The sequence below is a fragment of the Grammomys surdaster genome, unplaced genomic scaffold, assembly GCF_004785775.1.
Source record: "Grammomys surdaster isolate TR1022 unplaced genomic scaffold, NIH_TR_1.0 125849, whole genome shotgun sequence".
NCBI classification, from domain to species: domain Eukaryota; kingdom Metazoa; phylum Chordata; class Mammalia; order Rodentia; family Muridae; genus Grammomys; species Grammomys surdaster.
The window spans coordinates 3,029,881-3,054,384 of NW_021620675.1; the positions used below are offsets into that span (position 1 = coordinate 3,029,881).

The 24,504-nt window shown below is 50.9% G+C and overlaps 1 protein-coding gene across 2 annotated transcripts in view; it reads right to left on the reverse strand.

The window, feature by feature from the left end:
• Positions 1-20,069, reverse strand: part of Rorc (RAR related orphan receptor C) — a 26,531-nt gene extending 6,462 nt beyond the window's left edge. The window contains exons 1-9 of one of the 2 annotated variants that reach the window (XM_028789782.1): positions 19,938-20,069; positions 17,837-17,866; positions 5,502-5,587; positions 5,150-5,291; positions 3,476-3,982; positions 3,137-3,258; positions 1,599-1,731; positions 1,315-1,422; positions 1,047-1,157 (exon numbers count right to left, since the gene is read on the reverse strand). In XM_028789782.1, coding sequence (XP_028645615.1) covers positions 1,047-1,157; positions 1,315-1,422; positions 1,599-1,731; positions 3,137-3,258; positions 3,476-3,982; positions 5,150-5,291; positions 5,502-5,587; positions 17,837-17,866; positions 19,938-19,977 — 1,279 coding nt within the window. In that variant the 5' untranslated portion in view covers positions 19,978-20,069. Of the gene's footprint in view, positions 1-1,046; positions 1,158-1,314; positions 1,423-1,598; positions 1,732-3,136; positions 3,259-3,475; positions 3,983-5,149; positions 5,292-5,501; positions 5,588-15,273; positions 15,459-17,836; positions 17,867-19,937 lie in introns of those variants that run through there. The other variant, XM_028789783.1, reaches the window with a different exon arrangement.
• Positions 20,070-24,504: the final 4,435 nt, after the last annotated feature.

Consider the following 24,504-nt stretch of genomic DNA (forward strand, 5'->3'; position numbering starts at 1 on the left):
TCTCTCTCTCTCTCTCTCTCTCTCTCTCTCTCTCTCTCTCTCTCTCTGCATGTGTGTGCACATGTGTGTACTGTTTTGATAACAGCAAGCTATATGACTCTGGGCCTGTCTAGCTAACTACTAAGGAAACTGGGCAGGACTGAAAGGGGTGGGGACTGTTAATCGCCTAACTACTTTATAGCTACCTTGTCCCTGGTAACCTGTCTTTCACGTAGCTTATTCAATGTCAGGCACTAGATTTCTGTCATGGAAGTAAAATGTTGGAAGAGAGCTTCCTCATTCCTAAAGAGTGGCTCAGAGAGGTGACCTTCCTGAAGCTGTTCAGGTAGGTACCAAGGCTTCTAAAGTAGCCTGTGCCTCTCTTTCAACTCCTAAGCTACCTTTTCTTTTGCTTCCCTCAAATGGATGCCTTTATAGAAGTCACCTATAAAGTCCTGCTTCTAGCTTGAGGCCATGTTGGTAGAGTTGGAAGACTTCTATATTCATGAACTAACCCAGAGCAGCAGGCCCACTCCCCTAGGTCCTCTGAATATTTAGCGTACAGCTGCTTGGACCCAGAGCTCTACTGCCATTACAGGCATTCTGTCTCAAAATGAGCTCACATCAAGTGGCCATACTCAATCTTAGTGGCTCAATCTGGAGGTGGCTGTTAAAATTTTGGGTGCATCCCAGATGAGTTATGTAAGAATCTGGACGTGGGACCCAGAGACTCAATCAGTTCTTAAAGCATTCTCAGTGATTCCCATGTGTGCTGTAAAGGTGTCACTGCCATACACTGAGCAGTAGGCTCAGCTATTGGGAAAGTGGCTCATTTCCTTCCAACCTCCCTTCTCCATGCTCCCACTTCCCCACTGTGTGCTGCCCTTGCCCTGTCTCAAGGTTCCTCCGCATCCTTTAATCCACTTTATTTTACAGAAGCATGGGATAGAGCTCATTGCCTTATTTTAAGCACTCTCCCACTTAGCCACATCCAAAGGCCTAGGTTCTCCATTAGCTGCCATGTCCCAGCCACCAGAGTGCCCATTCCCATGCCCAGCCGCACTCACTGGCGTTGATGAGAACCAGGGCTGTGTAGAGGGCAATCTCATCCTCAGAAAAACACAAGGCACTCAGGAAGTGGGAAAAGTCGAAGATGGAGCTGATGAGCTCGCTGCAGCCTGCCAGAGTGAAGATGAAGAGAGTAAGCCAGGGTAACTGCCCCCCCTCCCCAAAGGACACCATCCTTTGGGTGTTTAGAGCAGGGGGCAAACAACCATGTATAGAGGCTTTTGATAGGATTGGCATCAGAAATTTCTCAGTTCCCACTGCCCTCACCCAAGGCTCGGAACAGCTCCACACCACCGTATTTGCCTTCAAAAAAGACCGTATGGTTGTTGGCATTGTAGGCCCTGCACATTCTGACTAAGACGACTTCCATGGCTCCTAGATAAAGGGGAGAAAGATGGGTGGGCAGTGTTAAGCAGAGCCAGAAACTGAGTCCCTCAGTGTATTGATTTTCTTAAGTCACCTCCCTCCACTCAGCCCTGGCTCTGTCCTTCCATCCCCAGTCCAAGCTCCACCCACACCCCCACACCCAGGGCCTGCCAATCCCAGGGCACCTGCTTTCAGTAGTATGATCTGGTCATTCTGGCAGAGCTCCATGAAGCCTGAAAGCCGCTTGGCAAACTCCACTACATACTGAATGGCCTCAGTGAGGTGGTGGGCACAGCGTTCCCACATTTCCCACATTGACTGCAGGGACAGAGGAGGAGACCTGTGATCCTCCCAAGCCCCTGCACCCCACAAACTGCAGGATGTGAGTTCTACACTTCCATGTTGTCAACCATGGAGCCTAGTAGCACGAACGTAGCCAGGGTCAATTCCTGTCAGTGGGTTACAATTACTGCTACTTCCAGCTCAGTACAAGGAATCCTGGAGAGTTATATAAGGGATGAAAACTTGTACTTTCTCAACTTCAAACTCCTTTCTGGTCTCTCATGAAGCCCATTCAACACTAGGTATTAGGATTCTGCTATGGGAGAGAAAAGGTTGCCATAGAGCGTCCTAGACTCCTGGGGAGTGGCCCCAGATGGGAGGTGATGGCTCCCCTGGAACACTGAGATGCTGCTGTGGAGAAATGGAACCCACACATGACAGTTTCACCTGCAGACAGTGTACACACTGTTATTTACTGCTCCCCTGAAGGAGGTCTCAGTAACTGAGAGACGCAAATGTGAAGTGCCAGCTGATTTCAGAGCAGCTGGTATTGTCAGAGTATGACAGAAGGGACAGCAGACACTGAAGAGGCATCGGTTTCGAACTTGACTTTGGTCCCATCACTGTGTGATCCTGAGCACCTCTCCCTCAGTGTAAATTCTGTTCTCAGAGGCCAGTTGATGGAAGGGCTGAGGATGACCTCATCGGTATGTGTAACCTCTGACGTTGTGATCTGACATAGTTATCTATAAAATTTATACCTGAGAATCAAATTTTTAAAAAATCTCACATTTTAAACCTGGGTGGTGGTGGTGGTGCACACCTTTAGTCCAAGCACTCAGGAAACAGAGGCATGTGGATCTCTAAGTTCAAGGCCAGCCTGGTCTACAAAGTTCCAGGACAGCCAGGGCTGCACAGAGAAACCTTGTCTTGGAACCAAGTCAAACCAACCAACCAACCAACCAACCAACCAACCAACCAGCTAACCAGCCAACCAACCAACCAGCCAACCAGCCAACCAGCCCACCCAAAACCAGTCTCATGATTTTGCATTAGGCCACATTGAACACTATCTTTAGGCACTTGTAGCTCACAGGCAGCAGGTTGGACACACTTCATCAAAGCTTCCATTACAATGCCTGACAAGAAAGGGTGTCCAGCAAATGACCATCGGATATTGATTAGTGTCTGTTACTGATGAAGGATGAAAGGCAGTGTGGTGAGGTCTGGAGGAAGAGTATGTAGGTTGCTAATGAGGTAAAATTTCAATAAGCAGGAGCTGCAGAAGCAGTCTTCTAGCTGCCAGGATATAGACACTTGTTAGCCAGCCTGTCTGTGATGCCCTGTTACCCCCATACCTGTGTAAGTAGCCATCTCTGGGCTCTTCCAGTGTGTGCGTGTAGGGTGATGCCCTCCCTTCCCTCGTGTCTCTTGCCCTCACCTTCCTCTGGTAGCTGGTCACCTCCTCCCGTGAGAAGAGGTTGGTGCGCTGCCGTAGAAGGTCCTCCAGTCGCAGCTGGCATGTCTCACGGTAGGACTTGCAGACGTTCTGTACCAGGTACTCTGGGGCCAGAAGAGGAAGGCACAGCTAGATCTCAACCAGTTCCCACCCCGAAGTTCATAAAGAGGCTCTTTGCCTGGTCTCCCTTGCTCTGCCTCCTCCCTTGACTTTTTGTCCAAGATCCCCAAATCTTTAGGACTAATGTTTGATTATATGGGTGCTGTGCTGGGGGAAGATCTTGCCTTGTTTTCATCGCCCCCACCCTTCCCAGGTGCTCACCTATGTCTGTCAGAGAGGCATATGGTGCCTCTGGGGCACTGCAGAAACTAGGACTGCAGTGGCTGTCTGGACCCTGTTCTGGTTCCCCAACCTCAGGATGCCTGGATTCCTCAAAACGAAGTCCACGTCTTCCAAGAGTAAGCTGGCCGTCAGTGCTATAGATGCTGTCTCTGCCTTCATCTTTGCCTCGTTCTGGACTATACTCAAGGTGGCAGGGGACCCCTTGGACCTCTGTTTTGGCCAAGGTATTGGAATATGGTGGCCCAGAGCCTGAGGCTCTTAGGAGGCCAGGGGGACAAGCAGAGGCCTCGGGCAGGTCAGGCGAGGCGCCCAGTGGTAGCTGCCCATCTGGGAGCCCTAGAGTGTATGTAAGTGTGTCTGCTCCATGGCTCCCGGCTGGAGGAGTCTTGGCCACTCGTTCTCGTTGCTGCTGCTGTTGCAGTTGTTTCTGCACTTCTGCATGTAGACTGTCCCTCTGCTTCTTGGACATTCGGCCGAACTTGACAGCTGAAGAAGGTTCAGGAATCAGTATAGGAGGCAAGAGTACACAGGACAGGACAGGGACAGCAGGCACATGAATCTGATCCCAAGCTCGATTCTCCAGCTCTGTCTATGAACTTTCTTTTTGCGAGCTTAGACTCCCAGCTCCTTTCATGCCTGGTTCTGTTCTCTTTAGGATCCAGTCCACTGGCATTTCCATCTCCCCAGCAAAGGTTGTTTTTTTTTTTTTTTTTTTTTTTTTTTCAGTTCTAAACTACATGCTAATAGTGCAGAACTCAAGCAATGAGCTTAGGCTGGCGATTCTAGTCTTCTTAGACTAGAGCTGAGGTGGGGGTCGAATAGGGGGCCTCAGGCTGTATTGGGGTCAGCTTGCCTGTCTAGGAGGGCTGGAGGAAGAGAAGGGCTGCGAACACAGGTTTCCCTGTGGTCAGGCCTGCAGGCTCCTTGGTGACCTAGATACTCACCACAGCCCAGCCCAGGCTCCGGTGGCTTGCTTCTGAACATCCTCTTCTGCTCTCTCTTTCCTGCCTTTTCGCTCCCCCAACCCCTCCCAGGTGTGGGGGCACAGCCCTTCGCCCCGCCTGCCCCTTTGCACCCCTGCATGTTTCCTTTCGCTTTGTTATTTTGAGCACTGAAAAGTGCTGACAGGCTCCTTCTGGGTCCTCCTCACCTCATGCCCCCCACTCCACCCAGGGCTCCATCTGTGGTGAAGATGGTGGGTGAGGAGGGTGGATAAGGCTCTAGGAACACCACACTTGATCCCCCACCTTCTGGGTCATTCTCAAGCCAACTCTGATGCTGTTCCTTGCCACAGTCCTACGCCTAACGATGGTTACACAGGGCTCAGGAGGCAGATGGAGCTAAACAAGGCAGGAGGCTACAATGTGGGAACTGGATAGGAACTAGGCCAGGAAAAAGAAGAATGAAGAGAATTCAGTAGAGGAGGAAGAGACAAGAGTATAGGATGCTGGTAAAGGTTTTCTGGAGCAGAGCCTGGAGTTGAGACTCTGAAGAGCCTGGAGGACTCTCAAAAAGATAGGACAAAGGGCTGTGAGTGGAAGAATGGAGAGAGGCCCCTGACAGCGTGTTTTTGCAAGCTAACTCTATCTGGCAAGAGCCAGGATGCCTCTGGAGACTGCAGGGACTCTTGGGGGCTTTCCCCCACATCCTCACCATCTCGGGACATGCCCAGAGCCAGGCACTTCTGCAGGCGGCAATGCTGGCATCGGTTGCGGCTGGTTCGGTCAATGGGGCAGTTCTGCTGACGGGTGCAGGAGTAGGCCACATTACATTGCTGGCTGCGTCGGAAGAAGCCCTGGGAAAGAGAAACTGCTTATCCTACCCTCCCTGAGCTTGAGGTGATTCTGGGGACCTCCAATCCACCAAAGTTCCTGAACCTCCACTCTATAATTGTCATTGACCCTGTGGTCACTTTCCCACATCAAGACTAGGTCCTCCTCCTCCATCCTGTTCTTGACCCTGGGAGACCACTGAAACAGCCAAGTTGCAAATGCATGCAACTCACCTTGCACCCCTCACAGGTGATAACCCCGTAGTGGATCCCAGATGACTTGTCCCCACAGATCTTGCAAGGGATCACTTCAATTTGTGCTGGAAGAGAGAAAGAGAAGTTAGCCCAGAATATTTTTCTGGATTCCACTACCATGAACCTGGGCTGCAGACACAGGTGTCTAGTGCTCCCTCTACTTCTTCAGTGAGCTCCAATACTCCCTTTTGCATTATGAAAAGGGAAGTAAAGTATAAGTGATTCTCAGCAAAGGGTCTGAGGAGGCTGTGTTTTGTTCACAAAGCAGCTGGGAGTTGTATCAGCTTTTATAGAGACAGAGAGCAGCTGCAAAGAGGCCACCTGCTCAGTCCTTCAAGTTGAACATCTCCAGTGCTCTCCTCCCATCCTGTATAGGCCACAGGCATCCTTACTGCTTCATAACACCTGCTTCCCGCCCAGGGGCCTTCCTTTGTGTCCCCTTCCCCAACCCACTGAAGTTTGGCTCCCAGAACAGAGTATGGAGCATGGTCACTGGGCACTAGACAGAGAGATGCCAGTTACTCTTGGAGGAGCGTGAAGGCTACAAAGGGACAGGAACTGAGGGGAACCAACACAGTGGGGTACAGAGAGACTACACAGAAACAGAGATGAAGTCTAGAGAAGGACTCAACCTAGATTTGCTGATTTGTCTAAAAGCCCAAATAGGGTTTCCCGACTGATGGCCCCAGAACCAACACAAAGTAGTTCTCTGTGTATAAGCGTGTAAGAGGATGTACAAAGGTGCCTGTGTCTATCCGTATGAGCACAGAACACGGCTGTTAAAACTGGCTGAGATTAAAGCACACTCTGCTCACTTGTTCTCCTCATAGATGAAAAACTACTTAGCACAGGCTCACACAGCTAGCTGGCTTGAGTGCCAGGTCTGCAACCCCACTCTCTTGAACAGTTCATTATCTGTTATGTTCTTGACGTGTTTGGAGGAATACTTGAGTGTGTGTGTGTGTGTGTGTGTGTGTGTGTCGACATGATGCCACATGCCTTTAATCCCAGCACTAGGCAGTCAGAGGCAGGTAGATCACTGTGAGTTCAAGGCCAGACTGATCTACATATCAAGATCCAGGCTATCCAGGACTACGAGATAGAGATAGATAGAGATAGAGATAGAGATAGAGAGAGATAGAGAGAGAGAGAGAGAGAGATAGAGAGAGAGAGATAGAGCGAGAGCGAGAGAGAGAGAGCGAGAGAGAGAGAGAGAGAGAGAGAGAGAGTGACAGAGAGAGACAGAGAGAGAGACAGAGAGACAGAGAGATCTATATGGCCTGCGGATTGATGGTATATTGTCTGTACCAGTATACACGTGCACATTTGCTGGACAGAGCTTGCTTTCTGGACACTAAAGTCCAAGGCAACCATGATGTGATGGCACACACATTTTATCCCAACAGTCAAGGGGCAGAGGTAGATGTATCTCTGTGAGTTTGAGGCCAGCCTGGTCTACAGAGTGAGTTCCAGGACAGTCAGGGATACACAGAGAAACCCTGTCTCAAAAATCAAAACTAAATAAACAAAAGACAAAATTAAAAAAAAAAAACAAATTTTTACTCCCACTGAACTCATTGTAAGTTCTGCCTGATCACTCTTAGCTGTGGCCTGCTGCTGGTCCCAGGCTGATTTCCTTTACTCTGTCTTATTCCTATCAGTGGCTACAACTTTCTCCAGCATGTCAAGAGACAGCAAGAGATCTTCGTCCAGCCTTTCCTTAAAGGGTGCTAGATGAGCTGGGCATGGTAACCTTTTACCCCAGCAAGCAGGAGGCAGAGGCAGGTGGAACTCTCTGAGTTTGAGGCCAGCCTGGTCTTTGAATCAAGTTCTAGGACAGCCAGGGCTACACAGAGAAACCCTGTCTTGGTAAACAGAAAAACCAAACCAAACAAAAAAACTGAAAAAGAGCTAGGACTTAGCTCTGTGGTAGAGTAGCATGCATGAAGTCCTAGGTTCAACCTGCAGTTCTTTGGGGGTTTGGGGAGAGAAGGGACAGCAGCTAGGTAAAGCTTGGAGTCCCAGCCAACCCAGATATTTTCAGCAACAAGTCTAAAGACTGGGGGGTGGATGGGTAGGATCGGGGAGCTAGCTCTTCACACAATCACTGACTGACCTCCACCTTTTCCTGAGTGGATATTCAAGAGCTGAAGCAGTCTAGAAAAGTGATCTAGAGTAAAAGCCCCTTCTCATCTGTGACCCATTTCCCACCCCAGGGACAGAGGAAGTGCCTCAGTGGAGAGCAAACTCATTCCCATACGATCTCACATCTAGCCCGTGCCTAGTGCCTGGTTACATGAGAGCCTGCTAGCTGGGTTGGACTGTGCATCCCCCAAATTCCAGCAGTTAAGAGGTAGAAGCAAGACAATCAGGAGTTCTAGATTGTTATTGGCTACATCACAAGTTCAAGGCTAGCCAGGGCTATGTGAGACATGTCCAAAAACACCATAACTACACATTGGCCGGCTGATGTGAAGAAGAGAGGTTAGACCATGATTTGCCCATCACTTCCCAAAGTATTCCATCATCCTTAAACCATAATCTTCTCAAGCCAGCCTAGGGCTGGGTCAGATTAAGTAGCTGTCTCTTCAAGAGACTGGCCATATGAGTTTCTGAAATCCTTCCATTAAAACTCAGTTCTTTGTCCCACCTCCAGACATACTTGCCACCTGCCAACTGCACAGTAACCCGAGGCTACCAGCCATCAAGTGCTCTTTTCAATGGCTTCCTGTAAGTTACAATCTGGTTTGAATGCTTGGCGGGAAAGAGAGAACAGGAGGGGACCTGGGTGCCTGGAAGAGGGGTGGAAAGTGTGGGGGCATGTACACTTCCAGTCACCCTCAGCCTTGGTTCCCTTGGCAGCAAATGACGGTGAAAGCGACATTGCCTGTGGTGTAGGTCACACAGCATGATTCAAGAGAGCTCAGGGAGCACTGTGGAGAGGCAGAGCACTACAGGGCAGGGGGTTACTATCTGAGATAAAGCAAATCCATGGGCATGACAGCCTGACAGAAACACTTGGGTCCACAGCCTTTGCTCCTGATCAACACCTTCTCCTCTGTACTCTGTGGTATATCACTCTTTAGTGGCCCCAAGACAAGAGGGGGGAAACCAACATAGGTCACCCAGAAAAGCAAGTGGTAGGGAGATTAGGCCAAGCCACGGTGGGAACTCTGGCCCTGGCCTAGCAAGCAACCACAGGCCTCCCTACCTCTTCCCTTCTCCAAGAGCCACATCCGCATGCGTGTGTGCACTGACCGCATGGATGACCCCAGTTATACCTCCTGCCCCATACCTGACCCACTCTTGGTCCTAGCCCAGGAACCTTACTACAGTGTGAGGAAGACCCTGCTGTCTCATAAGAGACATGGCCAGTCAGATTTGGGGCTGAAGGAGCCCTGGACCCCAGCTACCAGTGTAACCCCTCCTCCATCTTCAGTCCAGGGCAGTGGTCCACAATGAGACCAGCACTAGAAGTGGGGGGACTAAGAGTTTCAGGATACAGGGGCGGGGGAATAGTTATAGCAAAGGAGAGACAACTGAAATTGAGGGAAACCCCTGCTTGTCCTGGTCCTGTGCCCAACCCTCCACATGACCAAGCTTCTTGTCTTTTTCTAGTTCTCCTTCTCCTATACCTTCACTCTGTTCAGTGCCATCTACCTAAAGACTTAAACATCAAAGAAAGTACCAGTGGGGTGTGTGTGTGTGTGTGTGTGTGTGTGTGTGTGAGAGAGAGAGAGAGAGAGAGAGAGAGAAAGAGAGAGAGAGAGAGAGACAGACAGAGACAGAGACAGAGACACAGAAACAGAGTTGGAGAGAGACAGAGAGACAGACACTTGGGGAAGGAAGGAGGGGAAGGGCTGGTAGGGAAGTCATTGTGAGAGGAGGAGCAGAGAAACACCTTCCACAGCAAAGCTTCAAGACTCAGACCCTGAACAGCAAGTGATGGGAACTCTGCTTGGGGAGGGGGTGAGTAATCACAGGATTACTCAAACTGTTGCCTGGGAGCCTAGTCTGCCAGGAACTTACCATCTCAGGGCCTAACGGTGCCAGGAACTGGAGCCAATCAAAGGTCAGGAGCGATCAGGCCAGCCCATGCCCCATGGTTCCCACAGCAGCCAAACTCTGCTTGCTTTTTTAGGATTTTTATGTCTTACTTGCTGTTCTCTTATTGCACCTTTCTCCTGAAGGTTATCACAAAGAAAACCCTCAAGCTGGGAAATCTCAACATTCAGAAAGCTGGGGCAGGTGGGTTGCCATGAGTTTCAGGCCAGCCTGGGGTATAGCTTGAGACCCTGTTTTAAAAATGACAACCAAACCCTCTGATTTTATTCTCACAAAAGCAGAAATGCAGGAGGGCACGCAGCTAGCAACTCTAGTCTTTTGTCTTTCAAGAAAAGAGAACCCGGAGGTCTTGTTAAACTAAAGCTACTGCAGTAGCTCAGTAGTGGAGGGCTTGCCTAGTATACACACGCTCTGAGCTCTATGGCACAGTACCACAAAACAAAATAAAGAACTTTGTTCAAGCAGCCCAAGGAGGGCTCGGAAAGTCTGCACTTTAATATGCTCCAGGACGATGATTCTTTGCCTTGAGACTATACTTAGCACAGAATGATTCTCGTCTCTTTGGCTACTTTTGTGCCAGGCTGCTCCTCCCAAGGTGTCAAGGTAGGTTTGATAATCTCTTTCCCAAACCCATTCCTAATACAGGTCAGCTCAGTGAATTTATCCCTGCATCCTCCCTACCCATGTGATGTAAAAACCATAATTATGATGCTGCCCTGGAAAGCAAAAGTAACTCTCCTTTGGATTGCTTCAGCCCTGAAACTCTTGGCAAGGAGCACCTTAGAGCCTCCAGGGAGAAGAAATATGGTAGAGGTGAGCCACTTCTTCCCCACCCCCCTCCTCTAATCTCACGTTGCTCACAGCTGCAAGATTCATTGATAGTGCATTTTGACTATATCCAGAGCTGGGCCCTGGGTCCTGACCAGGTGCCTAGCCACAGAGAGGAAGTGGTTGGAACAGAGAGGGGCTGCAACCCAGGAGGGTCTCACTCCAGAAGCCCCAGTTGCAGGGAAGGAATGGATCAGGCAGAGGCATGCTAGGGTTTTCTCTTCTGTTCCTCTTTTTCTGCTTTCCAGTTGATACTGAGTAAGAAGGAATAATGACAAAAGATGTAGACACTGCCTGAATTTTTAGTGTATGCCAGGCTTTACAGTGTGTGTGTGTATGTGTGTGTGTGTTGTGCTGGGGACACAATCCAAGGTCTCATGTGTGGGTCTCCTCTTTCCTCGGGGGTCACTGATCACCAGCCCATGGGAGCAAGGGAGCCAAGTTGAAGGACAGCTATTCCCCCAGCCTCAACTAAAATTTTTTTTACATTAATTTATTAATTGTGCCTGCACATGAGCCACACACCACGGTGAATGTGTGGAGGTCAGAGGACAGCTTACAGGGTTGATGCTCTCCTTCTTCCATGTGGGGCCTGGGGACTGAACTCAGGTTATCAAACTTGACGGCAAAGTACCTTTAACCACTGAGCTGCTTCACTGCCCCCGAGCCCGTCTTTTAAACAGGGTCTCATTTTATACTCAGGCTGGCCTTGAATGCAAGATCCTCCTGCCTCAGTCTCCTGAGTGCTGGGACTATAGATGTGAACCACCACGCTCAGCTTCCTTTAAAAAATAGTTTATGGATTATTATACCGCATGTGTGCATGCTATACACGTGGGCACACATGACATAGCGTACATGTGGAGGTCAGAGGACAACCCTGTGAAGTCTGTTCTCTCCTTTCACCTTTACGTGGGTTCTGGAGCTTGTATTCAAGTTGCCAAGATTGCAAGGCAGGGTCCTACAGCTGCAGCACCATCATGGTGTCTTCAGGAGTTTTTATACATACTTTTAATGACCCTGACAATTCTGTAAGGTAGGGTCCATTGTTATTGTCCCCATTTTACAGATTAAAAAAACCCTGAAGCCTAGAGAGAGACTAGACCAGGTCTATACATCCAGAAAAAGGCAAGCAAAGAGTTTACATTCGGGTCTTAGTAACTGAAGTCAGAGTCCTCCATCATTAAAGCTGCATCTCCTTGGAGAATGAGATGCCTAAGTGTACTAAAAGAGAGTGGACGGAACCAGTTCACTGGCTGCAAAATGAACAAGTATGAAATGAGGGTAGGAATAAACCAGGACTCATTCCTAGTGCAAAGACAGACAGACAGATGATAGACAAGATACACAGATGATACATAGATAATACATAGGTAGGTAGAGAGATAGACAGATAGACAGATATACCAACAGTCAGATACCACTTCTTGGGCCTAGTTTTCCTCAGTGGTCCTGCCTGGCTCATGCACCCTATATGTACCTCTCTAGAGTCAAGTTCAGATGACCTGTGCATGCCAGCAGAGCTCCTGACCCAGGGCTCCTCTGGAAGTCCACAGCTCCTTGAAGGTATGGGCTTGGTTGCCCCTTGTTGGGCTTTTCTTTGCATCTGTGAGTGGATGGCTGGATGAGGCTCCTTTCCCATTCACTGAGACCACAGCTCCAGCCAGCTGTCCCCTACATGGCACAGCCGTCATCAGCCTCCCTCCTTCCTTGGCTTTCAGTTCCTCCAGTTTCTGCTGGAAACCAAGGTGGTGGGTGCCACCACAGGGACGGGAGCCACTGATCTACCTGCTGGGCATGTCCGAAGCCAGGCAAGCCCTCATGAGAATTTTCTACTGACACACCTGATCCAAGAACTGAAAAACTAGTGACTCTAAAACTCAGGTGGGCGATGGAGAGACAGGTTTTGCAAACCCATGAAAGCCAGCCAGCCACTCGAAACCCCCTTTTGCTGCCCCCACCACCCCCACAGTCTGGGACAGGAGAAAGGAGGGGAAATAAAAGAACACAAAGAAAACAAGCAGAAGATGGGGGAAGGGGATGAATCACCAGGAGGAAGCTCTGAGGAGTGGGAGCCTGCCTCCAGAGCTGTGGCTCTGCCTCTGCCTTTGGGAGGGATGCAGACTCATGAAGGCCCAGCTGTGGCACTGAAATTCTGCCTGATCAGTGTTCTGGTTCCAAACAGAGATCTCCACTTTTTTTTGAGCCTTGGAGTCTCAGGGAAGAGGCTGTGTCATCATTGCAGCAGGAGTGGAGGTTAAACCCCAGGAAATATTCACAGGACTGGAGTGAGACCCCAGGCTGTCTTCCTTAGAGAGCACTCAGCATGGGGAAAGTCCCTGTCCCTGTTGGTTTGAGTCAGCAGCAGAGGCAGGGGAGGGAGGGGTGGGTGAGCCCCTGGTAGGGACAACAGTTATCAATACACATACTCATTGCAGTGGAACCGATTGAAGATCTTCACATTCTAGATTCTTGAGCCTGGGGCAGTTGGGATTCTGGGTAGGGATAGAAAGAAAGGAAAAGAGAGGGATGCAGGAGTGATACAAGGAAAGAGCAAGGCTGATGGAGCAGGGCATGATGGGATACTACAATCCTAGCATGTGGGAGGCAGAGGCAGGCAGATCAGGAGTTCAAGGTCACTCTTAGCTGTATATCGAGTTCAACACCAGTCTGAGCTCTATGATATTTTGTTATAAACAAAACCAAATAAAGCCCATGAAAAGGCTCAGTGGTAAAAGTGCTACCACAAAGGCCTAATGGCATGAGTTTCATCTCCAGCATTGTTAAGGAAGGAATCATCTACCAAATACACATACACATACACACACACACACACACACACACACACACACACACACACACACACTGGAACTTGGAGTTCTTTGTGGCCCATTGCTCAACATAATCATGGCTGTATTCAAGGAACAGGATAGACATGTGACCTCCTATTCCTAGACTTCCTGTCTACTGATTCACACTGCCTAGCTCCTAACAATGAGATGGCTAGGTCATACACCGTTGACTGGCTGAGGTAGGGGTGGAGGGGCTTTGATTTGTTCTGAGATACCCTCCAGTCTGCCACCTCCCCTGTGTCTATACTTTATGACCTGTGCCCTTTGTCTCTGGACTTCTTACTCTATGACTGTTCTGTAGTCCTCCATCTGGACACCTTCCCTCTTGACCCTCAAACCCATCACTTATTACCTAGGTTCAATCTGATCCTTGTTTCTCTGGCCTCACTCTTTGGTGTGTCATAGTCCCAAGCCCTGTCTGCTCTGACTTCTCCCAAGTTGATTTTAACTGGAATTCAAAAGGGTCAGAAAACTTGGATATATTTATGTGTGTACGTGTGTGTGTATGTGTGTGTGTGTGTGTGTGCATAAAATGCAGAGCTACCCCAGTGTCTCCCTCAGACACTGTTGGGGCTGCTGCCCTCTGCTTGGGCATGAAGTATGCAGAAACATGGCATCTTAGGGCTGACCTGGGGCTGTTTCTGTGAAATCTGTCTGCCAGCTTTTGCTGTGGAGGGGAAGAAGCCGGAAAAGAATCACAGCTCCTACTCCATCCTAGGACTTTTGGTTCTTCTCCTGGTCCTCTTATCTCATCAAGACTCCTGTACCTGGACTGTAGTCCTGACCCATGCATGTAAGTGGCAATCCCTACTTGACCTGCTTTCCTTGTATACTATAGGGTAGATTCTCTTTCACCCATTAGAGGATGAGAGGGTATTTCTTTGGTCCTGGGCTCTTAGAACTTGGAGACTCCCATGCTTGGCTTTATTGTGTCAACTCATTTATTTTGTGGCTGGAGACCAGAGTTCAGTGGCTTGCCTCAGGTGACCCCATGTTAGAACCTGCTCATTAGACTTTCAGTCCATGGGTTTTTCCAGGACTCAATATGGCCTCCCTTCTGTGGCTTGTGGAAAGACCCCAGGTTGAAGTTGGGGCTTCCTTAGTCCCCAGGTTACAGGCCTCTGGGTCACAGGCTTCCCTTTTCCTCATTTACTGTGGACTTTGAGAGGTCCTCTGGCTTCCCTTATATGAACATGGAGGCTGATCTGATTTGCCCACATCGCTCAGCTGGAAGCCTAAAGGGCCCCTGACATCAGCCCAGCAGCTGTCTGTCAGCCCATGGTTTCAAATAGGGAGAGGAGTGAGAGCAAGGCGTTCTGCTCCCATCTCTACTTGCTTCAGATGATCAACTGCTCCTGAGACACACAGACACACACACACACAGACACACACACACACAGACACACACACACATAGACACACACAGCACATACACAAACACACACAGCACACACACAGCACACACAGAGCAGTTCCTAGCTATGAGTGTGTGAGTGTATGTGTTTCAGGTTGGGGGATCAGGCAGGTGATGAGTTCTGACCTCCACTGCCTGCTGATCTCAGTTTACTGTGACTCCCGCCTCAGGGCACAGGGTGGTTGGAGGCACAAAGAGAAACTCTTCCCTAGGCACAAGGAATATAAGCTGTGGGTTCTGATGTCTACCAGACTCTACCAGCTCCCAGGCCCTAACGATGAGCTCTTAAGTGATGCAGTCCCCTCTTGGGTCTTGGTCTCTTTTGTGAATCAAAGGGCTGGACACCTTGGGCATGCTCAGTCTTCCCAGAATGTATGTCAGGAACAACTCAACAATTCGATTACCATTGCTGCCAAAGAAGCTGCCTGGGAAAAGTAACTCTCTCAGGACCCATCTCCCAGCAGATCTTGACCCTGACTGGGACACACCCTGCCAAGGAGGCACTGTCTCCTAGACACCCTCCTATTCTGCAGGCCTAGGGATGGTGACAGGACCCAGGCTCCCCCATGACCAGGTAGCCCCATTCACTTACTTCTCATGACTGAGCCTAGGCTCCGAGACCTTGTCTCCCTGTCCTCCTCAGAAGGGTAGCCCAGGACAGCGCACGGCTGGCAGTGGAGGTGGGGTGAAGCCCTTTCAGCGGGTGCCTCAGCCCTTAGATCTGCACAAAGCTCTCCCCCAGTGTTTCTGGGCAGGGGGGTTTAAGCTCTGCTCCACACAGGTGGCCAAGTGACAGCCCCCCAGCCCCCAGGGGTGCCTTGGGTATGATGACAGGCACCCCACGTGGCCAATCTGGGTCTGGGGCAGAGTGTGAGGGGCGGGGCAGCCAATCACAGGGGGCGTTGGAAAATTCCAAAACCACAGCTACAGCGGTGGTAAAAGCTGTTTCCACTCGCCAGGGGAGTTCTAGCTGGGGAGCTTCGTGGAGCTCATGGGCAGAGGCCAGGCTCGAAATCCCCTCTTCCTGAGTACCCCAGGCCCTCTTCACCAGGTGATACCAGGGGTAGGGATGTCCCAGAGGTAAGTCACAGGAATCTGTCTTGGGTGGTGTCTTGTGGCACTGAGACCCTGTGGACTATCAACAGCCATAACCAGTGTGGTACAATCAGGAGGCTGCCCTCACCACACCCGAATTCCTTCTACACATGATGCTATCCTGGGTAGAGGAAATGATAGCGGCAGTATCATTAGGCAAATATCCTCTGTAAGATGGGTTGTTCCTTCAGAAAGGCCTTCAGGAATAAGACTGCTGGTCTGGGACACAGATAGTGATGCCATTATCTTCATTCTCTTAACAGCAGTGCTTAATTCAGTGTTGGGAATGATCAGTTCTGTGTGGACTTCATAATCTCCATAAAATACTTTATGTGATAACTACCATTCCAAAGACAAGGAAGGTAGACACAGATTAAGTAACCTGCTCAGATCACACAGTAGGGAACGGTTGAACAAGGATTTAAGACCAGGCAGAGTGACCTCAGATCCACTTGGGGGACAGGAGGGGGTCTCTGGTTCAGGTTTGCTCTTGAGTGTGTCTCAGACTGGCCAGTCTCTTGACACTTGAGTTGCTTTGAAGGTTTTATTGGTGTGAGGTTTCTTATTGATGGGTCCCTTTGTTTTCCATCTGCTCTGTGGGGTACCTCAGCCTTGGAGGTTCCTCTTCTGGTCCCTTAGACATTAGGCCCCCTCTTGGTCTGGGTGTGCCCCCTAGGTTTCTCAGCTCGGACCCTTTTCTTGAGGTTATTTTACTTGGGAGGCAACTTTTATTTTCTTGGCCTCGAGTTGGGGAGTGGATCTCAGCCTCTGGGCCAACCTCCTTGAGAGGTCTTCAATCTTGCTAGTAAAAAGCTCTCTCTCGGGCTTGGGAGTTAGACAATGGATAGATGAGGGTGACTAGCCTGGATCCTCAGGAGGACACATGGTAGGGGCTAAAAAGGATGGGAGGCGGGTCTGAAAGCTTGGCTTGATCTCTCCCAGTTTCCACTGCTCCAAAAGTCCCCCCTCTCCCCATAGTGTGGTCCCTGGTCCCCTCCCCCAGCATGCCTGCGTCATTCTGACTCGCTTTCCTCCCAGGGCCCTGCTCAGCGTTTCCGTGCTCCCCCCCCCTTCCCGTGGCTAGCGCACATGAGGCTGATCAGGATTATGCTGAGCCAAGCAGCTCTGACCCCTCCAGGAAGATGGAGCTCCAGGCTCAGGGAGGAGGGATGCTGGAACAGGAAGGCAGCAGACAGCTCTGGCAGTGGGAGGGATTGGTGGGCAACCAATGAGCATGTGATGGAGGAGTAGAGGTGACATCCTCTGATAAGACTGTCAGTATTAACTTAATGACCATGCTTGTGTCTTTTCCAGAGTGCCCCCAAGCTGTTGAGGGTATGCATGACCCCACTGGGGAGGACTTTGGTGGAGTGGACACATTTTGTAGGGGAATAGCCTTTCTCTACGTGGCTGGATAGGGGGTGCTGCAATGGCCGGAAACAGGATGTTTACTTCCAAGTGTCCATTGGGAAACCCTTCTGGAACTCTAGTCCCTTCCTCATACACTGTAGTCTGAGGATTTCAGGACCCCAAGGAACAGTGTTCCTGTCCACTCCTTCTTACAGAGACAAGGCGCTCCTGCTCTCTAGTTCTACAGAGCCTCGGCGCCAGGCTCGCTCACACCTCAGAATGTGTTAACCACAGAGAAGAACACCAAACCTGGCTCTGCCACCACAAAGCCCGGGGCACGCTCCCAGGCCTCCCACTGTGGCTGCTGAGTTCCGAGGCTGGAGTGGCCTTATACCTCCTCCCTGGCCTGGCCCAGCAGCTGAGCCTCTGTCCAGCACTCTGGTCTCCTCTTTCCCAGTTCCCCTTTTCTTTGTATGCTTGTTACTTGGCACCCCTTGGGCTTCTTCTTTTCTTTTTTCTTTTCTTTTCTTTTCTTTTTTTTTGTCCTGGCCTGTAAGTCTTTTCCTTTGGCCCTCATCTCTTGTGTCTTGTAGTCTTAGCCTGACTCTTGAACTTCTGTCCAGTCCCGGGCTGTTCTTTTACTCATACCTCCTGAACGGAACAGTTTTGCCGTACCCAGTACCACCATCTTGGCCCAACCCCCTACTCACAGGTGTGGGTCTTCTTTGCAGCCAGCAGCTCTGTAAAGAGAAGGAAGGGGTCAGTCAACAGTTGAAGACGTGGGGAGAGGACCAAAGACTTTCCCAGTTACTGGCTCCTGCCCTACCCCACTTTCCCCCAGCACTACCTGGGCTCTGAGAAGCTGGGCCCCTTGGCAGAGCCCATCACTTCGCCCTTTGGCCATACTGGCCCTCTTCCAGGTCCTGAAAATGCCCAGCTCCTCTCTGCCCCCTGGCTTCCCCATGCCACACTCTGCCTCCCCCACACACACCTTCATTTAGCTAGATCTCAGACGTCTCTCTTCCTCTGGAGCAGCCTCCCATGCCCTCTCCCCTGCCTTGGGGTTCACTCAACCAGCACTGTGCATTGTTTCCTGGCACTTGACGTAACAGACAACTGCCCTAGGTGTGCCACTGTCCCCTCTAGGTTGTAAGCCCGTCTGGAGACAGAGCCTCTGTCTTGTTCAGCTTGCTGCTCTGGGGAACAGCAAGAACCTTCTAGTATCTGGTGCATTTGAAGTACACAGATACTCCGCACCCAGAGTTAAGTCCCTGTGGGAATGCAGTCTTTTGGTTGCTTATCTGTACCAGAAAGCATGGGGGAGTTGCAGAGGTGTGGACTGGGGATAGATGGGGAGGGTGGTGGAAGAGGACGACAAGGAGGAGAGCTGTGGACAGACCCTCTCTGGCCACCACTGTGCACTTCACCTGCCCACAGTCGGCAGAGGGAAGATCCCTTTCCCTTGGGCTCTGCTTCCTGGCTGTGTCTGTGTGGAAATCAGACAGTACGAGGCACGGAGAAGGTTCATGGAGGTTTACAGAAATGCTTCGCTGTCCAGGGTAGCAGCTGCTGAGGGGAGAGCTGTGGCCACTGAATAGTTACAGGGCTGTTCACGTATGTATTTGGGATGAAGTCAGCATTCGGTCAGTATTTGAGGAACACTAAGAGAGGGAGTCCTTGGCAAAAGAGGCTCTATCCCATTTTTTATACCCACAGTGCCTAGGCCCAGTCTTCTGTTCCAGAAAGCCCATTAGCCCTGCCTGTGATGTCCCTAACCTTTGATTCCTTTCTGTTACTGCTGTCCAAGCCTGGCACACATGTCCTGTCCCTCCTTCACTGTCCCTCTGCCAGGAGATGCACCCTGAAGTCAGGCTTCCTTCATTTCATTGCCAGGATAGTAAATGGGGCCTGGTAGCCTGGTAGCCTGGTCCCCGGGTGGGGGAGGGGAAGGTCTGCCCAGAGAGGGTGTGGCTCCATGCCATGCCCACCTCCCTGCTAATCCTGTCTGACCCTACTCAGTTTCCTCCCTGACGTGGCACCCTTGTCCAGCCTCCAGCTTTGCAATTCAGAACAGTCTTGCATGGGACACTCCCCTTGTCGGCCCCCACCCCCACCTGGGGCCTTTCTCAAGTGGCCCTAGACGCTGGTACTTCTGTCGCTCACTCTCTCTAGGTTCCCAGCTGATAAGCTTGGGGGGGGGGTGTCCTGTTCTGAAGGGCTCCCTCCTCGCTCCATCAGTGGACTGTCCCCGAGTTCCTTCCTGTGCTCCACAGGTGCCTCACACTGCAAAGAGAAAACTCCGCGCTTGGACCAGCTTGAAGGAAAGTGTGGGACTGCTGGGCTGGAGCAGCTGGCAGGGTGCAATTGCATCTCCTCCCCCAGGCCCCTGCCCCCCAGCCCCTGCACCATAATGGCAGACAGGGTACTCCACTTGTGACTGACTAGGAAGGTGGAGAGCTCCCCTTCCAGCCACTACTGCCCAGGGTTCTGTTGCAGGGAGGGGCCTGCTCATACCTGGGAGCCAGCCCCATTCCTATCCTTCTTTCGATCAAGCCTCCCTAATTCAGCTCCTCCCTCCTGCCCCCACTCCAACCTGTCTTCCCATGTCTCCTCCTGCTGTTACCCTAGGCCCTCTTCCTGTTCCCCCTACAGTTACATAAAGACTCCCACAGTTCTGCTCTGTCTGCCAGTCCATCTCCCCTCTGCTCACCTCTCTTCTCCCCAGTTCTTTCCAGTCTCTTCCCATCCCTCCCCTCCTCTGAGCCTCTGGCAGTCCCTTCCACCTGCCTCCAGGGCTTTAGGGTCTCTTACCCCGAGATGTTCGGTGGTGTCTCTGTGGGGCCCTGTCCATGGGGTAGCTCACTTGGTGCCGTCCTTGCTGCCCTGGCTGCCCAGGAGGGCAGGGAGCAGGGCCCAGGGGAGGGAGGAGGGAAGAGGGAGGGAGCACCTGGCCCGTCAGCAGGCAGGGGAAAGGAGTGGCTGGCAGAGTGTCCTGGCACAGGAGGGGACTCAGGGAGAGAGCAGTGGACCAGTGTCTGGAGCTTGAGGAAAAACAGGTGAAAAGGAGCTAGTATTTATTAATTACCTACTGTGTGCTGAGTCTTTGCCAGTCTTTGTAAGGTAAATCAGAATTTCTTTTGAAAACCCACATGATAACCCCTGCAGGCAAGCGTGATTATTCATAAACATGAACTGATTGTTGCCCAGAATAGAAAAGACTTGCCAGGAGTTACAAGGGCAATTCGTGATTGAGTTGAGATTTGAACCTGGGTCTTTATGACTTTTTTTTTTTTAGGACAGGTGAAAGAATAGCAAGAAAGGGAGGCAGGAAGAGTGAAGAGAAAAAGACAGCCTGTGGCGGGGACGACTCTGATCTCCAGGACGGGGTCAGACGCACTTCCCTGCAGCTTGGGTTCCCCTGCACAAGCCTGCTTTGCTTGTCTCTAACCCCGTGCTGCCCTCCTCTGGATTTTCCTGGCTTCTAGGTGCTTCTCATTCTTCTGGTGGGGTGGTGGTGGTGGGGGAATGTGTGGAGGAGGAGGAGCAAATTGAGAGGTGAGGGGCAGAGGAGAGAGCAGAAGAGAGGAACTGCACCCGTGGAGAGGAGGGAAGCCCTCTCCCCCCTCCCGTCCTCTCTTCCCCCTCCCCTCTGCCTCCAACTAAGTCTGTTCACATAAAGGCCTGCACTGGAGCCTGAGGAGGGCCAAGAGCCAAGGCTTCTGTGGATATTGGATGCCACAGTTCGGCTCGTCCTCCGCACAGAGTTTGATTAGCTGGGCCTGGCTTTCCTGCTTACCCAACAACGGCTGGCTAGGGGCCAGGCTGCGAGCAGGAGGCTCCCAGCCCCTCCTCCTGCTTTCTCCAGCTGGTAAACAGCGGGGCAGGAGCCGGCCACGCCAGGGCCTCGTGACTCGCCCACTCCCTCCACCTGGTGCACGTGGCACCTGGCGTGGAGAGGGCGGGCAGCTGGCCCTTTGCTCCCAGCACCTCGTTTTCCACGGTTGGCCCTCGGAGCGCCACACTGTGCCTGCTACCAGCAGCACCGACGGCTCTAGGGAGCTGAGTTTCCTAAGCCTCAGAGACAAAGATTAGGAGAAATAGCCTTTCTTAGCCCCAGGGAGACTGAAAAGGGATCTGAGAGGAGGATTACTTTTGAGGGCCTTTGAGGCTTTGACGATTTCCATGTCCGTTGTATGTATACATGTTCCTGAGTGTGTACATGTATGTCGATGTGTATACATGTGAGTGTGCATGTCTGTGGGGGGGGATAGACATTAAATCTGGTGTCTTCCTCAATTAGCCTCTATCTAATTTTTTTGAGACAGGGTCTCTCATGGAATGGAGAACTCACCATATTGGCTAGATAAGTTGGCCAGTGAGCCCTGGGGCGGTGCTGGTTTCCACCACCCCATTGTTGAGACTACATGTACCCGTTTTTTTTTATTATGTGGATTCTGGGGGATTAAACCTTGACCCTGTGCAATACTTCACTGACTGAGACATTTCCTCAGACTTCACGGTCTTTGGTAAACGGGCCCATGTATACTTTTCTGCTTAGAACACAATGCCAGTCTGAAGAACTTCTGAGTAAGAGACAAAGTTCTGGTGATGGCACCCCCCCATCTAGGAACAGAGCCAGAAAGAGGCCCCTAAGGCTGGGGCACTCAGTGGCTGAGGACCTGACTTGCTTACCCCTACTGGGGGATAGATCTGGGCTCCTGAAGGACCCCACCTGCTGGCAGCACTGCTGCTTTCTGTGCCTCACCAGCTCTCTTCCATCTCCTTTATTTTTTTGTTCTTGTTTCTTATTTTAATTTCATTTCATTTTCTTTACAGTATGAGTGTTTTGCCTGCATGTTTGTTTGTGCATCATTTGTGTGTCTGGTTCACTATGGGTGACAGAAAAAGATACCAGATCCCCTGGAACTGGAGTCAGAGATGATTGTGAGCCTCTGGGTGGATGCTGGGAATCGAACCTGGGTCCTTCTGGAAGGACAGCCTGTGCTTTTTAACTGCTGAACCATCTCTCCAGATCTCTCTCTCTCTCTCTCTCTCTCTCTCTCTCTCTCTCTCTCTCTCTCTCTCTCTCTTTCATTGTCTTAAAGCATGTTCTCCTAGTGTGACCTCCAACTCACAACCTTGCCTTAGCTTGGGTGTGCTGGAGTTAACAGACCTGCATCACTGACCAGGTCCTTTTCTCTTGGTGATTCTGGGTCTCTAGACCTTCCAGAGGGATAGGGGGATAGGGTGGAGGTCCTTAGGAATGCTTGCAGATGGGCACTGCCTGACACGGTCAGAATGGCTGCTTCTCCCATATACCACTTATGACCCTGTGTGAGTGCTCAGGACGTGACTGAGGGTTGGGAAGACAGGGTCCTGGCTTGAGAGCGGCTCGCTTTCAGCACACTCATTCATTTAAGCATTCAAGGCATTCATTCCTTCTTGTTGCATTGCCAAGATGATGTCACTCTGTGGTCCAAGATGGCCTTTAACATTCATGGTGCTCTAGTTCCTTCAGCCTACTGAGTGCTGGGATTACAGGCATAAGCCATCCTACCCAGCTTTTGATCATTGCCTCCAGCATGGGGGTAGGGGCTGGGGGTGGGGTGGGGTTCCCTATTCAGACTGACACCATGACCAGAGAGTTCTCCATGCTCCCAGCTATCTGGAGATCACACCCACAGGAGGAACTGTTCCAACAGCTTCAACTATGTGCTCCTCCCACGGTGGCCATAGGGTGAGTGTGCAGTTGTTATTCAGTGTGACCTTGGGTTTTATTCAGCTGGGAAAGAGCAGAGTAGGTTCTGGGATTATCCTCCCTGGGATGTTCCTGCTCTTGCCTGACCCTCACCCCTGTCTTGCTGAAACCAAGGCTCTTTTCTGTGGGAATTGTGCTTTCTAAAGTGAAGCAGGGGTTATTTCCTCCTCAAGTACATTCTTATGCAAGGAAGAGGCTGATAGAGATCAGAGAACCATTCTACCCACGTGCCCAGTCCCCTTATCAGGCCCAGGAATCTCAAAGCAGGGGCCAAACAACCTGGAGGGGGTGGTGGTGGTGGCTTGGAAATGGGGAGCAGTCACCAACTCTTCTTTCCCTTCCTCCCCACCCCTTAAACCACAGAAACCACTTAAAGCTCAGCACAGGCATGTCCTTCCAGGGAGGACCCAAGGAGCAGGTAAAAAGAAAACCTCTGGGGTTTGGGCAGCATGGAGAGGCTGGTTTGGCCCAGAGAGGGCCATCTGTAACTGGAGCCTAAAGCAGTGCATTAGAGACCACCTTTCTGTGACTCCTAGGAACTTCAGACCTGGGGAGACTTCAACTCCCAGAATGACTGGGGAATGGATGATGTCTTGGCAAAAAAAAAAAAAAAAAAGCAAAGCTCTTTGGAACATCTGTGGTTTCTGCATGCCTGTACCTTTGTAGAGACCCAGTGCTGAGGAGAGGGAAAGATTGACTCTAGCCCTACTCTGGAACTCTATATGGAGTTTGAGGCTAGCCTGAGTTACATTAGAGCATGCCTAAAAAACAATTATGAAGAACAAAATTGGGAGCTCTGGTCTGGGGGACAAGGAAGACTTTAACAATGTGGTCTGCTTGGTATTAGCCATGCACCCTGAATCCTGTCACATCTAAAAAGGGAGGGAACCACGGTGCTGACCTGTGTTGATGGCAGGGCTTTGAGGCCGGAGCTCCTCACACACAGGACCAGCTCTTAGGCTTCATTTGCTCTCATGGTATGTATCAGAAGCTGGGACTCCATGTGCCTGTCCTGAGCTCTGACTGCTGGGAACGTGACAGAATTCTTTGGGGGGAGGTGCTTTCTACCTCATAGACTCCCCAAATTCTTGGACTGGGTTGTGACAGGGGATGTTGGTGTAGAGTCACTGTTAGAAGCCTTCCTTACAGCCAAAGTCAGTCCTCAGGCAAGTTTATTTAACCTCTCTGATCTCTTTCTGCCTTTGTGAACTGGGAATAGTAATGCCTACCTTACCCAGTGGTGGTCAGATAAGACAGCGGGTAAAGTGCAAGGCCTGGTACAAAGTACGTACAGCAGCTAAAAATAGGATTTCAGGCCCTCTCTCCTTTCCACTCCTGTAATTTTGCCTCCCTCTCCTTTCTTGCTTTACTTTTCTCTATGGCCAGCTAGTTCTTACTGTTACTCGTTCATTTTCTAACTCACTTGACTCCTGTGTTTGCTTTCAAGCCTCCCAGCTCCAGTGCCTGGCACCCCATAGCACCCACCATTGCTGAAAGAACGGATGAAGGAGGGCGAGCTGACCTATAGACATCCTTCCAGATACTTCCAGGCTGCATTGCTCACTAAGGGTTGTTATGAAAGCTTGAGGGCTGATGTACAAACAGAGCACAGCACAGTAG